At 37.4% G+C, this 16,862-nt stretch overlaps 1 protein-coding gene across 2 annotated transcripts in view; it reads right to left on the bottom strand.

Moving 5' to 3' along the window:
- Window positions 1-16,862, bottom strand: part of LOC139941155 (uncharacterized) — a 168,808-nt gene that overhangs the window by 21,678 nt on the left and 130,268 nt on the right. For both annotated transcript variants that reach the window (XM_071937608.1, XM_071937609.1), the window contains exon 2: window positions 4,270-4,394. In XM_071937608.1, the coding sequence (XP_071793709.1) occupies window positions 4,270-4,394 (125 nt within the window). The remainder of the gene's footprint in view (window positions 1-4,269; window positions 4,395-16,862) is intronic.

Here is a 16,862-nt window from a genome sequence, read left to right as displayed (position 1 = left end):
TGTCTTTCATTAAAAGGTAGTTCCCTGCGATACTCAAACCATAGATGGGACTTCAAGATTAAAACATGATATATCTTGGTGTGTTGATTTTTTTAGCAATGCAGAACGGCTAGAATCTTACAGCGAGAAGGTTGATTAATGGCTTCAATCGTGGTTGTTCAAGATTAGCTTTTTATACATGTCCTTTATTTCAACTGTGCCGCACAGCAAATAATCACACCAAAACACATTCCATGTTTTGCATCCCCAATGATGCGTCTTTTGTTCTGTCCTTTGTCCCTGTAGTTTCGTGAAAGTGTCGTGGCGGAGCGGTTATTAAAAACCAAATTCAAACAGTTAAGAATCTCCCATAGACTTTGTCACAAACTTTGAATACAATCAACCAGGCACACCATAAATCTTACAGAATGGTCAGAAAACTTCACATGTTCACAGATGATGGAACCTGATTTGTAGGCCCTGAACAAGAGCACGTCAATAAAACGCATGACGTATAAACACCCACCTCACATGTTTCTACCAAATAACCCGCACCCAGGCGGTACTTCCCTCAGACACACAAGCCAAGGGACTGTCAGTGTGATTAACTACGCCGTGTAACGACACTGTGAAATCCATGAATTACTGAGTGGTTTTTGTATCATATGGCGAGCTCGACTATAAGTCAGAAAATTTACCCCCTCCCGAGATGCTCTATCTCTCCCCTGTGTATTCAAACCCCCAACTCGCCATTTTTTTTTCGGCGTCTTGTGAGCTTCGGGAGCTTCTGATGAGGAGCTTGTTTTCCCGTAAAGCAAGTGCATTATTTTAGAAGAGGACGATCTGATAACCGCTGGAGTCTCAAAGTACTTGAATATTTCATGGGTTTTGAAGAGGCCATTCTTGGGGAACGGTTCTCGATAACTGCGTTCTCATTTTTTATGCATGTGGTTGTAGAAGGGATCAAAACAACCACAGACATGGATCTAAAGGATTTGACGTTTCAAATGTGTTTCTCTCTTAGTTTTTTCTTTAAAAAACAACCAAACAAATAAGAACCAAGTTAATTTCATGAATAAATTGCTTGTTTATACTGTTGCCGCCATTTCTTGTTGTAATCCATATTCTTTGTTTTCTCCAACCCTCCAGTTCTTAAGAAAAAAACAAGAAGTTAAGGCTTCAGGTTGTTAGAGTTCAAAACTTTTGAACACTTCTCACCCTAGAGGTTTTCTTTTTTAAGTTATTAAGTGGTAGTATTCTACAATTATTCTGTGAATTATTTTATTGTGAAATATTGATCTAATGTGTAAGAACAACTTTCTTACAAACACCCAAATCCTATTTATAATTGCCTAAAATAAGCAGATTACAAAACCCCTGACAAACGAGTCAGCACCTGCTCTCGAATGGCAAAGAATTCTGGATTCAAATGCCATCCAAGTATTATTCCTGAGTATTTTTGTTTTTCACATGGACATTGGTAGGCCACAGTGCTTTTGTTCAACATATATTGATGTAAAGTAAAACACAAACGGAATTATTTATCCGTGGTGCAAATTTAACTAACCTCTTGTGAATATATAATAGAAACGTGTCTAAACTACAATCCTTACTTGCCATTAATAATTTCTGTACATTTGTATCTCTTTTTGCGTTAAATAAGGAATGACTTCTATCAATGGATAAATTGGATCACTCTACACACACCATGATTCATTCAGCACTACTGTGATAATTAGACCTTCATTGTCTCCACCAAGTCGTTAATTTGACATCTGATTACGATATGTGAATAGCAATGATGTGAATAGTAAGATATATGAATATTATGCTATAAACAGCACTGATATATGAATAGTATGATGTATGAACAGCAATGATATATGAGACGTGTGATATCGTGTATGATAGTACAATGATACATGAATAGTACGATATATGAATAGGAATGATATGAATAACATGATATATGAGAGTAGTATGATAGTATGATGTATAAATATAAACAATATATGAAAAGTGTGGCATATGAATAGCAATAAAAAGAAGAAAAGAACCATGTTTTTTTCTTTAACTGTTTCTTGCAACTTCTATAAACCAATTGAGCCTAAACATTCACCGGTGTTGGGATATACAAAGTTAGGATACAAAATCACAAGCAAACTACTGGGGTGGGATACGAACCTACAACATTTGCCATTCTAAAGCAGATGTCTTACTAACTGGACCAAAAATAAACATTAGCTAGAGGCAGTTTGAATCCTATAGTTTAGTAGCGGGTACCGCAACTATTTAATAGAAGTTAAATTTGAATATACTTTGCTTTTACCCTTTCACAGAATCCAGGGAAAGTGCTGGAGTGTGAACCAAATTATATACTCTTTATCCTGGTGTAAAATTAATATCTACTGGTTCAGATTTGTTTAGTGTACATAATCATCTAGTTCTAAAGACTCTTTACATCACCACATATAAAAAAAAAACTACAAGGGGTTTCTTTCTAGTAAATTGGGCGTGTCTTTTGCCTTGATAGTAAGTTGGCTATTAAAAGGCACTAGAAAAACTACAAATCTTGAAATATCGGAACTAATCAAATGCCTGCTGCTAAGAAAAACAAATTTGCTTTAATCCTTGGCACTCCCCAGGGTTACAAAATGCGCCCTGCATTGAAATTGACAACGGCCAATAAATAAAGCTTGTTGTGCAAGTATTACCGTGATTCACATCCGTTATGCGTAGGTGAGAAGTGTGGCCTTACTTCTTAAACATGTGATCATCCCACGTATCGTCCAACAGACGCAACTTGCGGAAATTGATTGGAACGAGAAGACTTAATGCGATGGGGGGGGGGGGGGAGGGAGGATGGACTTGTAACAGAGTCCGTTTCCCCAATCTTAAAGTGTAATCAAATATAACCTGACTGTGTGTTACCAGGTTGAGTTCTTCTGGAAAAGTGAAATAAAAACTCTCCTCAGTGAACAATTTGGTCTAAGAGTGTTGGATGGTCATAAACAGTCATCATCATCACTCAACAGTGAAGGCAGCCATTATACAGTTTTGCTCAAGGACAAACATACTTTGGTTCAAAATAAACTTAAAATAATACTAAATTTGCATGTATAACCTTGTAATAATTCTCTTTTGGTGGAGTATTCAGTCGGTTTGGTATTGACGTGGCAAATCTCTGCTCGTCTTCAGGAGAGAAAAAAGATACTCGGTTCAATTTGAGCAAACAAGTTTTAATGCTAATAATTTGTCTTGCTGTGTACCAGCTGTTGCAGGAGAGATCATGTTCCTTGTTCTAAACACACTTTGGCAGACAATTCTTTCTAAATAATAATAATAAAATAATAAATGAGACTTATAAAGCGCATTATACAAAATTCAATGCGCTGGAAGAGTGCTACGGAAAAGACGATTATGAGAATAGATGTGTTTTTAATTTACTCTTGAATGTCTGGAGTGTGTTGGTGTTCCGAATATGACTTGGTAGGGCGTTCCAGCACCGGGGACCAGCGACTGAAAAGGACCGGTCCCCTGCCATTTTGTGTGTGCGAGGGATTGTAAGATTCTGGCCGGAGCGGAGCCCACTCCGGCCAGGTTTGTTGAAATTTAGCGACTCTGTAAGGTATTGTGGAAGTACGTTGGAGAGTGCTTTGTGCATGTTCACTGATGTTTTGAAGGTGATGCGTTGTTTAACTGGTAACCAGTGTAATTGTTTGAGAAGAGTGGATGCTGTGTGTATTTGGGTTGCAAGAAAATGATACGAGCAGCATTGTTTTGGAGCCTTTGTAGACGGTCAATGTCAGCTTGCTTAATACCATTGAGGAGAGAGTTACAATAATCCAGTCTAGACAACACAAGGGCTCTGGCAGCAGCGTGGCATGTGTTTGTGTCAATATATTTGCGTATTTTGGAGATGTTTCTGATGTGATAGTTGATGGACTTGCATGTACGTGTGACGTGTGTGCTCATTGTCATGGAGCTGTCGAAAAAGACCTATTTATTTAGAGTGCTCTTCCTCTGAACATGGAAATAGAAGACACTGTCTCCAGCTTCAAAACTAACTTGGAGGGATGGGATAAGGATAATAAGGTTCATTATTAGGTTTCAGTGCCGTCATAAGCAGAGGTCTTTTTCTAGGCAAGGAGTGTCTCTCTGAGAGACATGGCGTACTAGTACTAGTAGCAACTATTTATCAGTTAGTTATGATCTTGAAGAGCAGATTTGTGTAAATCAAAATCATATTACAAACATAGACATGGGGGTGTAAATGCTGTATCAAGTTACCTGTTTGAAGCCTCTGTACATCAACTGAAGTTCTTTCTTTGTGAACTTTGTTGACCTGCATAGCTTGTCAATTCCTTCCGGCTTGTAGCGGACCGTCTGCATCTCCAGATCTTCCAAGTCATGGTCTGAGAATGGAAAAGGAGGAAAAAGACTTTGTTAGGAAGGTATATATACCCACTCAAATCAGGGCTGGAAGGAAAAGGGGTTAATCCGGCTTAGAGCTCAGTCTCAAACAATCCCAATGGGATACACCTTCGCACTCTGATGTGAATAATCTGAACCCAAAGTCAGATAGCATGAAATGCTTGGGGGATTATGTTTCGCTAAAACAAAGAAAGTTAACACATCATGTTGTGTAGATCATCAAGCACACAAAGTGAATTGCAAAAAAAGTTACAACTTCGCTGAAATATCCTGATGTAGCTCATGGTCTGTCTTCAGCTTACTCACTTAACTTAATGACGTTTGCGATGTTCCCCATACTACACAGCACTGTTGAATAATATCAGCAACCCAGCAACTGTGTTTTTTTGGAGATTGTTTCTTTACAGTAACAATCAACAGACATCCTCTCTCTCGGACGTTATTATTCCCATAGACTAATGTTATATAATAAGTCTATGTATTCAGTGCAGCATTGCGGAAGTCATATCATTGCAGAATGGTAACAATAGCTCCTCAACACTCCAAATTGGTTCCCATGTATGTAGACCGTCCACAAGCAGAGATTCGTAACCAAAAGTAAACAATGCATGAACTAGTTGCCTCCGTCCATGGTGTTACACATTTCCAACGTGGAGCTCACAAATTAAAATCACAATGGGCATGATTGGTGAAGCAAAACCCCAACGGAGCACACACACCCACATTCAGGCCAAAGTTGTTAATCTGATTTGATCACGATCAAATATGACACTTCCGATATGTTGACACGCTGATAGGCAACCCCTGACATAAATAAATATGTTTCTAAGCAAATTTACTTCCATAACATCATAACCCACCCACACACAACAATGATTTGTGTGTCTTTCCAAGACAAATAGTTAAACAACATTGTTTTGGTTGTTTTATGCATGATGGGGAAAAGGAATATTCAAAGTGAGCATAAACATATGGAGCCCCACACAAAATATTCAACTGTTGTGTAACTACATCTTTGGAAAAGCTGCCCAGCTATCACGGAAGGTTAAAGGGATAAACAGCCTTGGTTTTATGCACAACTCTCATTCCAATAATAGTTTTCAATAATCTCCAAGTCAATAGGTCTTCATGTTTCAGTGAAAACTACAATGACAGTTGTTCTGTCAGGGACTTTGTGAACAATCTTACATCTTATTTTGCTTGCTGCATTTTAAATAAGCAACGGTAATTTGTGAAAGTTTGTTTGTGTATTTTCGTTTATAAACTATTTTCTAAAGAACAGTATTTCTGATGAAAATCTTTCTCTGGAAAAATTGTACTATCGTTTGTTTTACTAATTTTTTTAGTTTTTAATAACTTAGTATTTTTTTATGAATACCAATCTTCTACTTTAAAGACAATAGTATCCATACAGGATAGGTAATTACCAGAAATAAAATATATCGGTCTGAAAATGAGAAGGATAATGTCAAACAATTTGTACTGGTAGGTTTATTTGTAAATCATCCTAAGTAATATATCATTACACTGACATTGAATCGAGGTCACTTTACAGAATCCTAATACTGTATTAATATGTAAATTGCCTCTCCTGGCAAATTAATTTATCATATATTAAAAATTGAACTTATCATAAAAGAACAAGGACTTGTTATCAGGTAAAGTTTACGACAGCACCAGCAGAGAGAAAATTCTTTTATGAGTAGAGTTGGTTCTGAGAAGAACCTGTTGGTTGACAACTCAACATTTCGATCAGTATAGCTCTGATTGTATTCAGAAGGATGCTGCAGGACCTTTGGTAGCAACTTAATAGTGTTATTCAACTTCATTAGTTTAAAAGAAATAACATACATCTAGCTTTTTTCAATTTTTACATAAATTTTGTAATATTTACCTATGTGGTATTAAAAATAACATACATATCTTTCAATTTTACATAAAATTGTAATATTTATTGATTAATTCCAAGTGGTTTTGAAATACTAAAAATTAGTTTTGGTACAAGGGGCTGCTTACAACAATGCTATGTCCTAGTGGCATATATCCTTCTACACAAGGCCAAGGAACCATCATGCATATAGGTCAGGTGTTGTATTACATTCCGTTCATGATGTTAAACCAAGTAGCTATACATTAAAGAATCTTGCACTATTTAGCCTAACCCAAAGCTAGATGTAACTCGGTTACACATTCTCACCGGTAACCAATACCTCCGGAGCAACTGTCACTATGGCTAGGCTATAATGATAACCATGCTGCCAATAGCACATCTTGCTAATTGCACCCCTGCACAGAACCAGGACAGTTGGCCCAACCATAAACTCATGATCCTGATTAATTATTCTTCACCCTTCCCCGCTGACTCGCTCGGCGGTATATTTTCTTTCTTCCTACATGGCCCATTAGCCAAACTTGTTGTCTAACTGAGCAGAGGGACTTTGACCCCGTTGCTGGATGGAGAATTCATATCGCTGTTATTGTAAGTGTAATGGTAGAGGTATATTAATAACACATTCTGATCCAGTGGACGTTACACATTCGCAGCAAATTAAGCAGATGAGTTTGAAGACAAATTGGAGCAAAGAGTTCAATAGACTATAAACATTCATAGTATGGCTACATATTGCGCCAGAGCACCTTGCAAACCAATACATGGTGCTATGGAAAAGGAGTAGGACCTCATAATTCAAAAATAGTCCCTCATACCCTGCAGGAAAATACTGAATGTTGAAGCGCCTTGACCCTCACTAAGTGATGGATATGAGAAGCCACTATTGTTGTTGCATATGATGGATTAAGAAAGAGTGTCCCCCCTCCCCCCCCCCCCCCTACTTCAGCAGTCATTGCAATTTCCCTATGCAAGCTTCTATATCAAATTTGTCGCACTACATAAACAAGAACAATTTTTGCTGTGAAAGTGAAAAAGTAAAAAGTAAGAGTGTTCTCGTTCTGAAGTTTTGGCTGCCTGCACATTTTAGTTTAGAGGTGGCCACACGTATGCTCTTTGTCCTCTGCTCTGTTGGTTCAATGCCCTTCTCAAAGCTGTAAATTTATTTCTGTTTATAAAATAAGTGAATAAATTGACTGATGTAAGCAGCTTGACAACCAAATTAACCCATTACAGAGTAATACAGAAATAGGCAATGGCCTCATCATTTGAGTCTTTCTCAAAAGCAAAAATAAGTATGTATTTAAAAAAAAAAAAAAAAAATAGAAAATATGATGAAAGTATGTATTTAAAAAGTTAAAAAAATGGCCTGAACTGTCAAAGCAATTTATGTTTCAATCTTGTTTTGACTTTGTGTCCCGTTTATCCAAATTGAACATCAAGAAAGGTTTGAAAGGAAGATGGATGCCTCTTGAATGACAGTCCAGTAGGAAGTTTTTGTTCTGCTTTGGGTCATGAGGGATTTCAGTAATCAATACAGATGTACTACAATGAATCCTCTGGATTCCAATACATACAATTGCTGCAAAAACTTCCTGCTGATTGAATTCTTAATTTGCCGAGCATCTCGTTTCCGTTTTGGTGGGCGACTGACAATTTGGTCCACGGGACACCTTATATGCAATCTTATCTTATCAAGTGTAGTTGAACTGAATTTATTACGTACACCATGACAACAGCATTGGTGGATTGGATTGAGTTATTCTTGTAGAGGTATTTAGTTGCCTTGTTGTTACTTGTACTGGATGATAAATCCTATGCACTCAGTCCTGAGTAGTCAACGATTATGTAGGCTCTTTTTAGCTTATAAATAAATCACATTTTTTCCACACAAGCATAATTTATGGTGTCACATTGGCGTAATTGTGACTAGAGCTAATAATATTGGAAGTGCTTTGAGACCGCCCCTAGGGTGTGTGGTCATTGTTATTAATATTATTAGTTTATGATATGGTAGTTTTCTTTAAACAACGCACACATATGGCAAAAGAAAAGGTCTTGCAGAAAGGCATTAAGATATGATAATGCATGAATGACTTCAAGGGACACAACCAATTTTTTAAAACCAAAATTACAAGAAGAATGTTGCAGCCGACCCCTCTTTTCAGAAAAAGGCAAAGAATGACAGTAATTAAATGGATTTACAAATCAGAGCTTGGTTAATAGTGATAGTCAAACCTTTTGTGAACAGGAATAGGTGCGCAGGGGTTACTACCAATTTCATAAAGCTGTTCAGCAGAAATTACTGCTTAACAAATTTCTATGCTAAGCGAAACATTAAATTAGGCCCTAAACTCAACAAAGATGACAGTAGCATTGCACAGACGTATGCATCAATTGTGATTATAGCATTTGTCAAAGGTTGTGAAAATTCCTCTTAAAAGTCAAAGCGTCACAGGTGAAACCAAAGTGGGCTCCCATCCTGAGCCATCTCGCTCCGTGACATGTGAGAAACAAAATCTAATTTGTCACAGATCACAGAATCCTGAGAGGCTTTCCCTTAGCTAGATCCCAACGTCCGAAGCGATCAGGACAGACGACTGGCAGGTGGAAAGCAAATTTGAAGAGTCAAGGGAAATCAAGTCAAGGTATACTTTGGCAGATAGATGTAATTGAGGTTAGGATTTCAAGCGCAAACCTGAGGCACACTTCAAAAACTGTTTGTTTCCTTCCGGTCAATTTGAAAAAGTTTGAAATGGTTTAGGAGAATAACACTCCTCTGCACTTGCCTTTACCAGGAAAGTTTTTATTGAGGTAAATCCCTGTTGGAGCAATGCAGACGAATAACATCCCAAGACACTGCCAAATTCATGGTAAAAATAAACAGTTTCAACCAGGTATAAATAGAGAAGTTTATAAATTATTTGTTATTTTTTTAATTCTTTTTTTTTAATGTATGAAGGGGGTTAATGGTGAGTCCTTACATTTCAAACTTGTTTATTCTCTTTGAGAGTCCAGAATAACTAAACGTTGCTTTGTCGACAAGAGCGGGACTTGAACATCAACACTTTTGCATATGCAATCGTGTCTGGGGCTATGCAAAAACCGTCCGACGGACATGTACTGACTGTATGTATGTGCGCGCATAAGCGAGTGTGCATGCACTGAACCTACGTATGCAGCATGAATATTCACATATATTTTTGTGATTAAGCAGCGAATACCCAACGGCCCAACATTTCCCATCATGTCATTCATGACATGCACTTAGCTTGTAAAAAATGGCGAACGTGTTCCGTCGACCAAGGGCATTTAGTTTACTGCCAGGACAGTTTTACACGGGGGCAGACACAACTGCATATGCAAATAAGTCCGGGCAGACACAATTGCATTATGCAGCAGCGTCCGGGCTGACACCATTGCAAATGCAAAACCGTCCGGCGGACATTATTGCATATGCAATAATGTTCTCCGGATAGTATTGCATAGAGGACATAATTGCATGCGACACCGCGGTCTACCAACTGTTTAGTAAAGTTTGGTGTGATCCCTATCTACATGTATGAGGCAGTTACAGGATATGACTTGGACCCATGAGCTCTTGGACCCCACATGCATAGATACTGACCAAATAGGGAGACCGCTAGATTGCTCAGTTGGTAGAGCGCCGGCGCCTTAACCCAGGGGTCATTGGTTCAAATCATGCTCTAGTCGAATTGTCTTTGCCCAACCCCCAAATTATGATACAAATTAAATGTTGACTCGGAGTGAACTAAAAATAATGAATGAATAAACGCAGATCAGAACAACCAGTTTAATGGGGGGGGGGGGGGGGTAGAATGAGCTGCATTATATCAGCAGTTAGGAATTCATCAAGTGTATTAATTTGTTTAGCTTAGCACAGGTGATGTTATTTAACTTAATACCCACAGGGTCACATCCCAAGTGAGATTACTCTACTCCCTCTGTCCCCCTGCCCACATAATGTTCATCATGTTTTCATGTAACTGCGGAGCACATTACTCTAATTATGGTGAATGTTTTCAGAGGGAAATTGGCCAGTATAAAGTAAACAGAGCCGGATCGATCAACTGGTTGCCTGGAAATTCCGCATAGATCGTCAACAAGTCGATCATTACGCAAGTGAGTATAAAATTTGCTGACTTGTGGGTTCAAATACTGCTGATTAGCAAATGTTTGCAAATGAATGTGTTTGTGCTATGGGCAGACAAGATCAATGAACGGACATTCATTTTATTCCTTCAGAAAAAGACGGTAATTCTTCAGTTTTAGAGAAGGAAACATGAAAATGAATTGTAGTTTTACTTATATAATGCATTTTGGGGACGTTCAAATATACTTTTCAGTGCAAAATCCCTTGCATTTTGTTTCAGAGGCTAAATGCTTTATAATGCTTTTGACTACATGTCACAATAGAAAAATTCATGGCATTATATCATAAACATTGTTGACTACTCTGCCACCCCCACCCCTACGCAGCAATAATGGTATAACCTAATTCATTTGCATTAGGGTTCAAATCACATGATCACCCTTGCTCCTCCCAGATGACGAACAAAGTGAATGAGCAGATGATAAAGCCATCTTTCTTAAATGTGGAGGGATGATATTTTCCTTCAAATGTCAGACACCAATGCCAGTCCTCAAATAAATACTTCTTCCTTGTGTTTTTTCTTTTTTTTCTTCTTCTTATTTTTCTTTTTTTTTCTGGGGGGGGGGGGGGTGTCACAAGAAATCCTATGTAAACCAATGATGACACCAACGTTACGTGTCATTTATATTTTCCATTTATTTACAGCAAGCTACCCACGGTAACAAATCTGAAATAGAGCGTGATGAATTTGAGTATAGGGCAGTGAGTGACACCTCGGGACTGGTGCCCTGCACACGTTTTGGAGAGAGAGAGAGAGAGAGAGAGAGAGAGAGAGAGAGAGAGAGAGAGAGAGAGAGAGAGAGAGAGAGAGAGAGAGAGAGAGAATACTCATTATCGGTTGTCTATCTTTATCAGATTTCTGAAGATGGGCACCAGTTGAATGATTGACAGTAATATCTCATCTTCTACACAATGATTGTCTTATCACATGGTCATATCTGTTAAATGCTTAGTGTATATATTAGGTCTCATAAATAACACAATTGCATTTCAGTTTAACAACCTGTAATTGGCGTAAGGGTTTAAGACATCTTCGCAGATGACTTTAATAGAAAGATGACTTGGAGAAATACTGGGTTTTTTTTCTTCTTCTTTAATAGCTGACAGATGCAGTGTCAACTAAGTGCAAGAAAGTAAAGGTTAGAGATTCCATAAATTCTGTCCCCCCATACCACACATTGAGTAAATATTTTGTCAGATAGCGCACTTCTTTGAACCGGTTTCCTTCAGCCCATGTTAGCTGACCATATGAGGGACACACATAAGGAACAAAGTCCCACATGACCAAGTAGTGGCAGATGCGATCTTGAGCAAGATGCTTTACCATAATTGCCTTGTACTTCAGATGGGATGCTTAGCTGTAGGTCAGTGCACTAGGATTAATAGTCCAGGGAAAAGAACAAAGAACACGGTGAAACAGTAGGGGTTAACCCCATTTTTCCAGGCATGGAACTGCATCTTTGAGAGGGCAAGGCCATTGTCATGTTGCAAAGGGCACTTCCATTGGAAAATATTACAGTCTATGGGAAACTTTTGTAGGGGCACCAAGGCCAAGACCCCCATTGCCCCATGGCCTCCATGTACATGTAATTCCAGGATTTGACAGGTTTACTTAGGCTTGAGACCTACAATGATCAAGTTTACTTAAATAAGGTATCCTTGGTTACATTACCAGAAATACATAACAGGCCTTGAACTCCGCTCTTGAAGGGGTACAGCAATTTCCCTCTGATAAGGGGCACCTCTATGAGGAAAATGTCAAAATTGTACAGGAACCTCGCACAGAGCACTACAGCAAGAGCACAGGGCACCATGGCAATTGCTGTGAGTACCATAGGTTACTTTGAGGCCAGACATAATAATAACAGCAATAAACTATTAATAAGAAGATGGAAAGTCTGTCACTAAAACAAAAAGCCTTCCTTTAATCTTTCTGTGACCCACATCTGTCCGACTCAATAATCTTGGATCCCGACTCCCGTCCTCTCTGGATGGGAATGTATCAAGCTCTTACTAGCAATCACAAGGGAGATAATGTGGAAGTAATCCAATTGAGGAAATGAGGGGTGAATCTTTTACAAGACGCAGCCTTTTCTTATCACTCAAGGATTTCCCATATCAGAGGGTAGATGTGTTGACGCTCTCACATTATTGAAGCCTACGCAGTATATATTTTAATAAGTCGTCGTCGCAGCGGTGTGTTTATATATAATGAAAGATTAAGACTATAAAGCTCACATTGTTGAATCCTGCGCAGTGTAGCTTCCAAAAAGTCATCGTTGTAGCGGTGCGATTTATACTATTAAAATTAAGACAAACTGCATGCTGCAAATGATTGGAGAACAATAATGTGTCATGTGAATTATTTGTAGGATATTTTTAGACAAGTAATACTCAATTTTATGAACTTTTGATTGCTTTTACTATGGCTGTTCATATATTACAATTTGTTTTATAAAATGAGTAGGGTAGTTTGCCTTAGCTTTCGATCCAAACCGGACCTTTTTGTTTGTCACAAACAGGTACAAACAAATATCCATTTATAGAAAAAAAACAGGGAAATTAGGTTTCCACAATAATCTGTACTTTTAATGCGAACACAATAATTTATTCTATCCTAAATTCATATATTCAAACAAGACTGTCCAAAAGAAAACAGACCCAAAGATGTCACTGTAAGTTCGGACCGGCTGTTAGCACAACAGCTTTTTACAGTCCAGAAGGGGGTCATTAAAAATGGATCCCAACCCAATCAACTGAAGAATATTTCCAACCGTAAATGTACCATTATTTATAAAGCACACAAAAACTCAACACCATGCAACGGCATCAATTACATGCATTTACTGATCACGTATTTGCATAGAGACTGCATAGGAGCAAGTGTTTCAGCTCTAGCCCTCGATATTGTTATGCAGTATCAACAGACGGTTGAGGGATCTCAGATTTCCCCCCTCCTTCATTATGGATGTGATGAAGCAACCCAATGGAAATACGGCAGACCCATCTCAAGTTCCGCAGCGTTAATTAAAAAAGTCCATCTATTTTTTTTTCTTTTGCATTGCAGGCAGCAGCGGGTGTCAGATGAGACGGTTTGTGCCATCCATGGGATCTGAGCTTGAATATTCCGGCATGTAATTATTACTTATGGAACGCAATTAAGAATCCTAGACGCAGAAATAAATTTAAGTAACTGGTTCATTGTCTTGCTGAGGCAAAGTCATGATTGGACCAATTTGCGATTAAGCCAAGATTTATTAAGAAAGTGATACACAAGTACACATAAATTTCATTAGACATGGTAAATTGCGATACGGATCACAGAGGATAACTACATATTAAATGATTTTTGTTTAGTTTATTCACAGATAGCAACAGTTGTTTTCTCAGTGATTTGTTTAACACAGTTTTTAGCGTTGTAACATTTGTTTAAAGCCATTATACACTTTCAGTAAACAGTATTGTCGAAGTCCCACACTTCGTATATAACAACTTATATACAAAATAACAAACCTGTGAAAATTTAGGCTCAATCGGTCATCGGAGTTGGGAGAAAATAACGGGAAAACCCACTCTTGTTTCCGCGCGTTTCACCGTGTCATGTCATTTCAGCGCCTTTGAGCAATATTTTGGAAATATGGCGCTTTATAAATAAATGCTGTTATTATTATGTGTTTAAAAAAAAAAAAAGCATTTCATGGAACAATATTTCAAGAGAAGTCTTTCACCATTACCTTCTGTAAACCCTGTAAATTATTTGTAAATCTGTTACCTTTTTTTTTTTTTCTGTACCGAAAGTGTATAATGGCTTTAACTGGCGTGGAAAACTTGGAAAATCAAGAAAGAAAACAACACTCGACCAAATGAAAGTCAGATTTTGAATTTGCCAATTTGGTTTCATCACTCACTTTATTCTAGCCCACTTTTACATAAGAAGTTTCACTCAATACTTTTCCCCCTAATATAAACTTGGTATTATCTCTTCAGCTGTGCACAAAGATTTGTGCATGTACGCTATGCACATTATTCCAAAGTCTGTGCATTTTTAGTTTAGAACTCACTAGCATCTGTCCTAATTCCTTGTGTGTGAGAAAAAGGTTTAAAACAAATTTTACTTTGGCAAAAATCAGGCCATGCATCTTTACCAAAAGACCAACCAAGCTCAGAATCTACGCATGTGCACAAGGTAATATATCAGTGTGTTACACTTTCTTAAAGGTTGTCGGAACCATACTATTGGGAATCGTTGAAGATGAAAACATCACTTGATTAATACCCTTGGCTTCTCCACCTCTCCACAGAGACAAACCAAGCCAAGCACAGAGTTTGAAAATAATCTGCCCTCAATATCATAACAAAGATCAATAATCTTTAATAATGCGCATAATGAAATCAGACCTCGCCAGGAAAAAAACACAACCGATAACGATGCATGATTTTTTGTTTACCATCTGCACGGACATTTGTATACAGCTTGGCTTTAATCATTATGATTTCCCGAAAACATAGCAGGAGCATTCACGGGTATTTGCTGTGGAAAATTCATATAATTATTGTTTGTCTTTACTGTGAACTACCAAGTGTTTGTTCTGATTTTAAAATCAATCAACTGACTAGGCTTCATTCCAGTCAGAGCTCTAGTCTCGATGTCTGTATAAAGCAATTCATAAATGGATGGGAAAACATTGGTCTATAAAACTTGGGTTTATTTAATAGAGCTGAATAAGCATAAAGCACAATATAATTATGCTTACCAGAACAGGTTGACCAATTTGTGACTGATATCCTGCTCAATTCTGCTAAGCATTTTGTTCAGCAATTTTTGTTCTGCTTCATCAGCTTTATGAAAATGTGCTCTGGTTGACTGGCTTCATCAGTAGCTGAGGCTAGATTACTACAGACGTCTTTTCATTAACATTGTTGCATCAGCCGATAGCCAAAGCCCTTCAAATCACACAAATGACATCTACATAGTTCATGGTATCTGATCACAGACACCAAAGGTGCATCTCCTAAACACCCAACACAGAATCAAGTCAATTTATTCACTTATTTATGTACAACTATGAATCACTATCCTATCAAGTATAAATCACTATTCTGAACTACAACAAATATATCTTCAGAAAACGATGAAAAAAACAAAACAAAAGCACCTACATTTTTTGTCATTTTCCCCAATAATGGAAAGACTTATCAATGATTTGGAGAAATCTTCAGCAACTCCTAGTCTTGAAGGATCTAGCATCCTGGAAATGTCAACTAGGCAATGTTGTACAATGGTGATAACGCCACAACTCCCATCAGTTGAAAGCATGTATGCTTAAACCACTTAAATTTATGTCTGAATATGCAGGTAACTACCTCACGTACTTATTTACACAAATCATAATACAAGTGTAGAATATTATTTTCCGCTTCAATTGATATCAATGCGAAGAAAAAGTAGAGCCATATGGTGGTACTTCAACAGCTATGGTCACCAAAAATGCATGTCACTTAAAATTCCAATTATGTTTTGTTCTTTTTATATATATCTGAGTAATTGTTGATAACAGTTTTCTATAAATGTGTGAGTTTTATCAAGCAAATATTGAATGTATTTCATTCATGCATTGTCACAAAATAATCTTTCTGAGAAATCTGTTTCTCATCGTTAAATGGAATAGTCCAGATTTCACCTTGTGATTATTACGTTCCACCAAAATACATTTGAATGTATCCATTGTTTCTTTGATATGAATCAATAATGATGTTAATGGAACATTATAGAATTGGTTCTGCTAATCAAACAGTTGCTAGCTGTGTAAGCACTTTATGTAATCCACCATATACATAAACTGACAAACCTGTCGAAGTTTGAGATCGATCAGCTACCTGGGTCATCAACAAATTGTGAAAAACCGTTTACACATTTTGCATTGCATCGATGCGAAAACAAAAATGAATAAAGGGCTCACTGTATGAGCGATAAACTCTAAAAGCGAAATTATATGATTTATTTCTCATCGAATATAACAATTCAGACAGAAATATTTCAAGGGATATTTTCTACTATCATAATCATTAGACCATATAAGTTTTATGTAAATCTGTGATCTTCACGAATTTTGATTCTTACCAATGCTGTTCAGTTCCATGAAAGGGTTCTGTGTTTATAGCAACACAAACAAAAACTATAAACAAGAAAAATCAATGGATTTGAAAAAGACTAAGAGTTGGTATTTTATTCTGTAACCATCCAACATGTCAATATAGTTGGTAATTAAAAACATAACTTCAAACTGTGTGAAAGGTGGAATAAATTCTGCCCTAGGCAAGCTACAATTGTAGTCAATCAGTGACGGAGGTACACTTTCAGAAATTAACCCCAAATAACAAAAAGAA

Source organism: Asterias amurensis, chromosome 8 (assembly GCF_032118995.1).
Source record: "Asterias amurensis chromosome 8, ASM3211899v1".
NCBI classification, from domain to species: Eukaryota; Metazoa; Echinodermata; class Asteroidea; order Forcipulatida; family Asteriidae; genus Asterias; species Asterias amurensis.
Note: the sequence above shows the minus strand (reverse complement) of the source record. Positions and strands in the feature narration are given on the sequence as shown.